Source organism: Bombina bombina, chromosome 6, assembly GCF_027579735.1.
Source record: "Bombina bombina isolate aBomBom1 chromosome 6, aBomBom1.pri, whole genome shotgun sequence".
Classification (NCBI taxonomy): Eukaryota; Metazoa; Chordata; class Amphibia; order Anura; family Bombinatoridae; genus Bombina; species Bombina bombina.
Genome location: NC_069504.1, coordinates 560,468,629 through 560,477,119, shown reverse-complemented (window position 1 = coordinate 560,477,119; position 8,491 = coordinate 560,468,629). Strand labels below are relative to the sequence as shown.

General features: G+C 36.0%; 1 protein-coding gene across 1 annotated transcript; it reads right to left on the bottom strand.

The window, feature by feature from the left end:
* Positions 1-6,809: 6,809 nt before the first annotated feature.
* LOC128664517 (tigger transposable element-derived protein 1-like) lies at positions 6,810-8,054 on the bottom strand. The gene has a single exon (XM_053719339.1). It carries the CDS (start codon positions 8,052-8,054, stop codon positions 6,810-6,812), a length of 1,245 nt encoding a protein of 414 aa, XP_053575314.1.
* Positions 8,055-8,491: the final 437 nt, after the last annotated feature.

Below are 8,491 nucleotides of genomic sequence, written 5' to 3'. Positions count from 1 at the left end.
TGCTGATATGAAAGCAAGAAATTGTGTGTCAGCTGTTCTGAGAAAGAGAACAAATAAACTGCTCTGTTATTATTAAAAACAGCCCATGTTGGAAAATCACATCAGTATTGAACTGTAAATCCTTCAATTGAATTTATATCCTCAAAAGAAGTTTAGCCGTAAGTAGGTAAAACCTGTTGCTGTACATATTTTTTTTTTATTTTTTTAAATCAATGACTTTGTCAGAGAAAGAACCTGAATTGAATTATTCATCTGAAATACGGAGAATGATCTACCAAGAAAAACAAACTATGGTATAAATGGCTGTATAAATAAATTAGTTATTTTAATATACAACTATACAAGCTATTTTAAACCAGATTATATGACAATCTTACAGATTTGTATGCAAAATAATGAAATGTTTGAAACCATGATCTGTTGAGCTGAATGGAAAATGTCCAATACTTTTATGTAAAGGTAAATAAATCCTAATGGGTAGAGATAGGTCCTCAGTGCCCTTAATTATTAGGCAATGAAAAGATTATTCAATAATGTTCAAAATTTATTGAAAATGCTTTAAACTTTTTTGTAATACCTTTGTGGCTTAAATGTTACGTTTAATATCCAAATGACACACTAAATGTTGAACTTCAACCCCTTAAAGATAGCCACGTACCCTGTATGTCTCCTTTTGCAAGGGGCTTTCAAGGCTGTAAAAGCGTGGGTCTCGCCACGAGGCCACACTATTTCTGCATGCCACACTGCCACTTTTGTACCCCTGTAAGTGCAACAGGCAGCTGACATATATCAGCTGTCATTGCAAGGTTCATATTCATACTCCAAAGAAACAATAAAATTCCAGAAAGAATATCATGGGAAATGCTTTATTTTAATATTGCTAAATTAAAAACATATATACTTCAATCCATTTTTTTTTTGTTAGCTTTATAAAAAAAATATTTGTGAAAAGGAAATTCTAATGCAAACTATTGTTAGAGTAAGTATTTTTTGCATTACTGATCCTAACTTACTATGGCTGATTTACACTAGTGATGTCAACTGTGAGGCGCAAATACTTAAATAATTTGTCTTGTGTAATCTATAATTGGTTTCTATGACTTACAAAGCTTTCTTACCTCCAAATTACATGGTTGTAGTTGTAATCTCCAACCTATTTTTATGCAACATCCAGCAACTTTTTCTTTGGGTTTATTTTTATTTTTTCAAGGAAAATCAATGATTCAAACTATGTTTCCTAACAACTCTAAAAAGATGTAGTAAATAACTGGTTTTGGGCTTCCAGGGCTCACTTTTGTTTGACTTATGACTTCAATACATGACTTAGGGGGCGATTTATCAAGCCGAGGCGGACAGGGGTGCATATATATAAGCGCCCCTGTCTGCCGCAGCTTGCGTCTGCCGGTCTGAATTCTCCAGGAGGAATTCAGTGCTATTTCGCGCTTGCGTGCAATCCCGCCCCCTGCCCGCACACAGCCAATCACGCGCGGGCAGGAGCTGTCAATATCTCCAGTCGGAAAAGAGCGGGGATATTGAATTTCGCCAAACATGTGAGAACCTGCAGCCGTAGGGGCTCAAAGGCTGGCGAAAGCCTTTGATAAATGGACCCCTTAGCCTCAATAGGTTTGCATATATATTTTTAAATATATACTAAACTTATGAATTTATATTTGTCAGACTCCTCTGCTTAGTTAATCTTTTTCTTCATGTTTTTTAAAAAACATTTCAATTAAGTAACCTTACACTTTATTGGGGCAATTGGGGGGCATTTTTTTCATTAACCATTGATCTGATCTCTGGTTAATGAACTTGAGCGCAAAGTACTACCGTGAACTTGCAGTAGCATAAATCATACACTTGTAACAATTAGTGTTCCACTTGTAATCTAGCCTTATATTGTTTATGTGTAAAGGTTTAGTTTCTATAAAGTAATGGGAGCCGCCATGTTTCATCTAGTTTTTTTATTTATCTATGTCTTATGCTGAGAATAATTAAGTAATTAAGGCCAAATTGATTTTCTCTCTAGAGTTTGGCAGTAACCAGCAATATAGTTTTGACTTCATACTGTAAAATTGAACAACAGTAAATCATTACTTATTGTTTAATAACCAACAAAAAATGCTAAAACAATACAACATGATAGAAAAATGTGTAAAACCAACAAAAACATTGAAATATTGTCCAATATACTATTTTCAAATTTGAATGCATCCCCTCCTGTTTCTCACCCTCCTACCCTTCTAGAAAGTTCTCACAGAAATAGGACCGTCAACTCTTGTATGTGCTTGTCAGATTTTGTCTTGTCTCTTTCAAGATTAGTATCATTTTATTTAAACAAATTGTACCCATGGACAGCGCTGCGGAATATGTTGGAGCTTCATAAATAAGGTATAATAATAATAATAGGATTGCAGGGTGTTATATCAAGCTCCAAGGCAAAAGCTGAACCTGAAATTATATCTGTAGGTCATACTGTTACACATACACATTCCCAATCAGTGGTAATTATTATATACTTTAATTTCCCTATAAAACTTGATTGCATGTATTATTAGTACTTTTTCTGACTTGATTGTAGAAAATGAATCTATGAATATATGGGCAATATGATTATATTAACTAATTCCACTAATTTGGTTTTCATTTTTGGTGAATGCTCAATAATATATTTTCTTTATTTTATACCCTCTTTGTTTTATCTTATGTTAGATGGTTAAAAAGACAGGGTTTATGTTGGACCACAGGGTCTTGAAAACTTAACCTTCCAAGAGCAAGATAATAGTTAATGGTACATAAATAATTCCTTAATACATGAACACCATTAACAGATATGTGATGTTGCAATAAATATTTTGATATATGTGCACACATATTTTATTTACACCAATAATAGTTCTATCAATTTCTTCATAGAAATGCAGTAAGAAGAAACCAAGACTGATGTCCCAGAAATGATGGGGATTCTTCAGTAAATGTGCATGAAAATGGATATTATAAAATATAATATTAAGTATGGTTAAAGAGATGATTAGAGTTCAGCGGAGGCATGATATAATACTCTCTCAAATATTATTGGTTCAATAATATACAAGAGTAAATTGGTTGGCCACTCATATTAGTGGTCCCAGAACACATAATGGCCCAAAGATATTTGGTTTTTTTATTGTTGTTTGTTCAAAAAAAGAAAACTGAATAAAAATCCTTTTTAGCCCCTTCTTAACAGTTTTTTTTTTAGGGCTTTGACTACTCTTCCTTGATCCAGTGTCTTTTGTTATTTGATAGAGCTTCTGCCGCCTAAGATACTGATGGACCTGGCTGGGGTTCATCCTTCTGCACTGCCTGACATACTGAAGGTGGTTGGTTCGGTATACTTGGTGCCACATTGCTTGATTATTGGCCATGCTATATATTGAGTAATACTGGCCAATGTCTCAGTGATACTGCAGATAACTTAGTTGTTCTGTGGTATGGAGTAGTTTATGATTGTCATGAATACCTCAGGATTTAGATGCTAAATGGTTAAATTTCTTTAGCTGGTGTGCTAAAAACATTTGGGGGGTTTTCAAAGAAATTTGTTGCTGTGTTTTTCCTTAGAAAAGCCAGGCCTTCCTGTCTTAAATAGTTTCTAAGTTCCACTTGACCAAATGTTATTGTGTATCTATTGATGCATCAAGCAAGTAAAAATGTTAGCACAAGAGACAAAAAGCAGTGCCCTCTACCCAGAGCTAGATAAGGTCAATAAGAGGACACTAGTACAACTTGAGACATGCTTTTAACCATATTATGACCCTAAATGATGAAAATATATGACAACCATGTCATATTTGGTACCAAACTGATTCTCATGATGTCACTGGGAAATTGCTTATATAGGTGTATGCGTTGAATATGTAAAACAGAAGTTAGAAGATGTTCTATAATTTCAAGGATTCAGAGCTTTATGACATGTCGTAAAAAGAGAGTGAGTTTCCTAGCCCTTCTGGAAAGAGGTTGGGTCAAGCAATTTGATATCAGAGAAACAGGTATAAAATTTTGTGTCTAACAATACAAGTTGTTCATTCTACATGGGAGGCTGTGTATCCGAGTGAGTGACCATCTTTTTCTGCCAATCTCCCTGGCAGGAAAGTATAAGTTTTGTGTTTTTTCTCCTTTTTATTTTAAAAACTGTTTGCTTGTGTTTAATTCTATTTGTTAACATATTTTTATTAATAATGAACTGTGCATATTTGTTTGCATAATAAATCATTCCTTTATTAAGCTTTTGCCTTTGTCTAATATTTGAACCATGTTACTGAAAGAGACTGGTAGTATTATTACTGTGATTTTAGATTATTTTTTGCTAAATTGTATTCTGGGATTTAATTTGTTAGTCTGGGTTCCTTAAGTTTTCCCATATAATCTTAAGTGGTGGCAGCTTAGAGATAGTTTAGTGTGAGTGGCATTAAAAGGGAGTTTGGGACAGACTAGAAAGTGTTGTTAACCCTTGCACCCACTGAATTAAGTCACATGCTTGCCTGCGGTGGCTAGACTGTGACAGATTGGTTAAAGTGGAAAGGGTATGTTAACCCTTTCTGTGCCAAACAAGTGACTGGTGCAGGGTTGGTTAACCCTGCTCATCACAATGATATTTATCTTTTTTTCTACCACCTTGTTGTGCTTGACCTGCTTGAATCAGCACTCCTGGTAGAACTGTCACATCTTACAGGGGATTTTACACATCTTACACTGGCTGTGAGTTCTCCTCTTGCTGGGGATATATTTTGTTTAGCTTTTTCTCAGGTCCTGTTTGGTTACCCTCCTATTTTCAAAAAAGTCTATTGGAGACTAAATCCCAACTCCAAATGTGCATAAGTGATCCCAGGGATTACTTCTCAATGTTGCGGGCAAACTCCAAGATCAATGCTGCCAATGGTGAAGTCCTGCAAGACTACAGGGTTAATTCACAAGTAAATTGTATACTCACATACTACAGAGCTTTACATCAAGCTCTAGATATAAAAGCAATGGGAGACTCCAGCAGGAGCAGATAGAAGTGAGCTCAGGTGAATGTTAAAACAAAATTATTAAAACGTCTTAAAATCACAAGGGTTTACAGAGAACAAAAACAAAAAATATTTTGGTAATGCTCACCTCAGCAATATATACAGAGAACACAGCTAGAACATCTGTATATTGCACAGACTATATATTGTAAACAATGTCTATGATTACGGTTTGCAGTTCAGAAGGTTGGTCTCCGCCCACAACGTGACATCACCCTTCCCACAGTTCTTCTTTAGATTTAGGTTGTCTTTTATTAATTTCTCTGTCCAGGTGATCCCATTCTGCCTCTATAATATTCAGGTGTGGACTCTGGGGAGGTCAGTCCATGACTGTCAGAGTTTTATCAGCTATTTTTCACTCCAAATATGATTTCTCTGTATTAGCAGTGTGTGTGGGATTGTTATCAGGCTTAAAAATAAAACCATTCCCAATTAGGAGCTTTCTAGAAGGAATGGCATGAAGAATTAAAACCTGTCTGTACTTTTCAGCACTCATGGTCCCATCAATTCAGACAATATTGCCAACACCACTGGCAGAAATGCAGCCCCAAACCAGGACAGACCCTTCACCATGTTTCACTAAAGACTGCAAGCACTCATTCTTCCATCCCTCTCCAACTCTTCTTCTCACATATTGTCGACAATTGTACCTAAAAATTTCAAACTTGGATTTTTCAATCCATAATACTCTTTTCCACTGATCTTCATTCTAATCTTTGTGAGCTTTAGCCTTTTCACCCTGTTCCCCTTCCGAAAAAGTGGTTTCTTGGCTGCTACCATTACTGATCAAGCTTATTTGGACTGTAGAAGGGTCAACATGGAATCCCAATGAAGCAGCCAGATGATGAGCCAGGCTGTTCTCTGAGAAAAATCTCATCAGATTTTGAAAGTTTTATTGGCCTTCCAGTGCTTTTTTGTCCTTGACCTCTCCTGATTCTTCAGATTTCTTTATAACAGCTTAAATACCACCTCTTGAGTATCCAGTTTGATTTTCGATTTCCCTTTGAGAGTGGCCTTGCTGATGCAAAAGTATGATTGTATGCCTTTCAAATTCTGTGACCTTTGGCATTTTGAATGGAATCGTGTGATTGATCTTATTAGCAAGCTTCCAAATGAATTAAACTCATACCACATGTGTATGTAATGTTCAAGTATGTTTTGCACAAACCTGGTGTAATAGACATTTTTCACAGTAGTCATTTTGACATGTAATAGTAGGACAAATACAGGTGTTAGCAATGACATTAATTAGGGCTCCATTCCATTTAGGTTTACGAGAGTCAAGTTCCTGCTGTTGCTCAAGTGTAAGGAGAGGTCACACTAAATACTTGCCACTTTAGCCTATAGAAGCTGTTTTTTTCAGATTTTTTTTTTTTTTAAATATTGCATACAAATATCTTGGGTTTTTTTCTGGTTGTATTCTAATAAAGAGACTAATAAATAAATAAATATATACAGGTATACCCCGCTCATACAGCGGGTTAGGGACCGTAGCCCCGCTGTAAAGTGAAAACCCACTTAAAGTGAGTCAAGGCATTTTTTACTTGTTTTTCACTTGCCAGTGTGTTTACAAGCTTAAAAACATGTTTGAAATAACATATATAGGTGTGCAATTGTGCTAAGTTTAGTTTAACACTAGCACAAGACAGTACACTACTGTATTCAGTTATGCAGACAGTAGAAAAGGATACATATACTGTATACAGGTACTGTACAGTACAACATGTAGTACAATACAATGGTATGTGCTTTATTGCTTACCTTTGCTTATGATTCATCATCTGAGTCTTCAATGCAAATCAGTTTTGAAGGTGGAGAACTTGACAAAGATTCATCAGGTCTTGATGTTGAAGGTGATGATGATGGCTGTGGGACTTTATTAAAATATGATAGCAAAGAAGTTTGCTTCATGGACTGATGCTTCCTTTCTCGAAGTATTTCTTTATAACATGCAATTCCATTTGACACAATTTTATTAACTGAAGAACTTCTTTCAAAATTGCCATCAATATGCTCCAAACCTGCCAAACCCTTTTCAATTAAACTGACATATTCCTCTAATTCTTTTGTTGGCATTTCCCTAATGCAAACTGGGTCTTCATCAGTAGAACCATCAGTTTCAAGAAACAGTCTTCTTTGCTCTTCAATCATAATCAAATCTTCATCTGTCAATGGCTGGTCATGAGATGCAAGTAATTCTGTAACATCTTCAGGCTCCACTTCTAGTTCCAGTTGTCTAGCCATGTCCACAACGCTAGCATTGACTTCCTCTACCGAAGTCTCAAGGCCGGGAAAATCATCCATAAAGGTGGGGATTAGCTTTTTCCACACACGTCTCAATGCTGATTCTGAAACTTCTTTCCAGGAATCTCTAATTGCTTTAATAGCATCTAGAATTGTAAATCCTTTCCAGAAGGCTTTTAATTTGCTCTGTGTAGCACCATCAGATGCATCGCTATCTAAGGCAGTTATAGCAGCAGTAAATGTCTTCTTCAAATAATATAATTTGAAGGTTGCAATCACTCCCTGATCCATAGGCTGAAGAATAGATGTGGTGTTTGCAGGCAAGAAAACAACTTGAATCTCGTTGTACATTTTCATTAATGCTCGTGGGTGAGAAGGTGCATTGTCAGTAAGCATTAAAATTTTAAAAGGAATTTTTTTTTCCTTGCAGTAGGCTTCAACTGTGGGTTTAAAATAATCTGTAAACCATGTTGTAAATAGACTTGCAGTCATCCAGGCTTTAGTGTTTGATTTGTAGTAAACAGGCAGGCTAGATTTAGCATAGTTTTTCAGAGCCCTGGGATTCTCAGAATGGTAGATCATCATAGGCTTCAGCTTCAAATCACCAGCTGCATTAGCACCTAAAAGCAGTGTTAGTCGATCCTTTGCAGCTTTGAATCCTGGCATTAACTTTTCCTTCTTTTGCAATGAATGTCCTAGATGGCATTTTTTTCCAGAAAAGGCCGGTTTAATCAACATTAAATATTTGCTGTGTGGTGTAACCACCATCTTCTATAATTTTAGCCAGCTCTTCTGGAAAAGCCTCTGCAGAGTCAACATCTGCACTAGCTGCTTCCCCTTGCACTTTAATGTTGTGCAGATGACTTCTTTCCTTAAACCTGTTAAACCAACCTCTGCTAGCTTCAAAATTTTCATCTTTAGCACTCTAACCTCTTTCAGTCTTCATTGCATTAAACAAGGATAGTGCCTTGCTTTGAATAATGGCTTGGCTTAAAGGAACATTGTGGCTGGTTTGATCTTCTATCCAAACCACTAGCAGCTTAAACTATAACCTAATGTACAGTACTCTACTGTACCTGTACTGTATGCCAGATCCTTATTTTATGTGGAGATCTCAAACCATGCCAAACAATACTGTACAGTACTAAAGTAGGTTATGTTTTATGGTATGGTACTGTATATGAGATGGAGGCATATGAAATGCT

Bases quoted from the DNA above. Each gene is read 5' to 3' on its own strand.
- LOC128664517 (XM_053719339.1), bottom strand. From the start codon at position 8,054: ATGGTGGTTACACCACACAGCAAATATTTAATGTTGATTAAACCGGCC.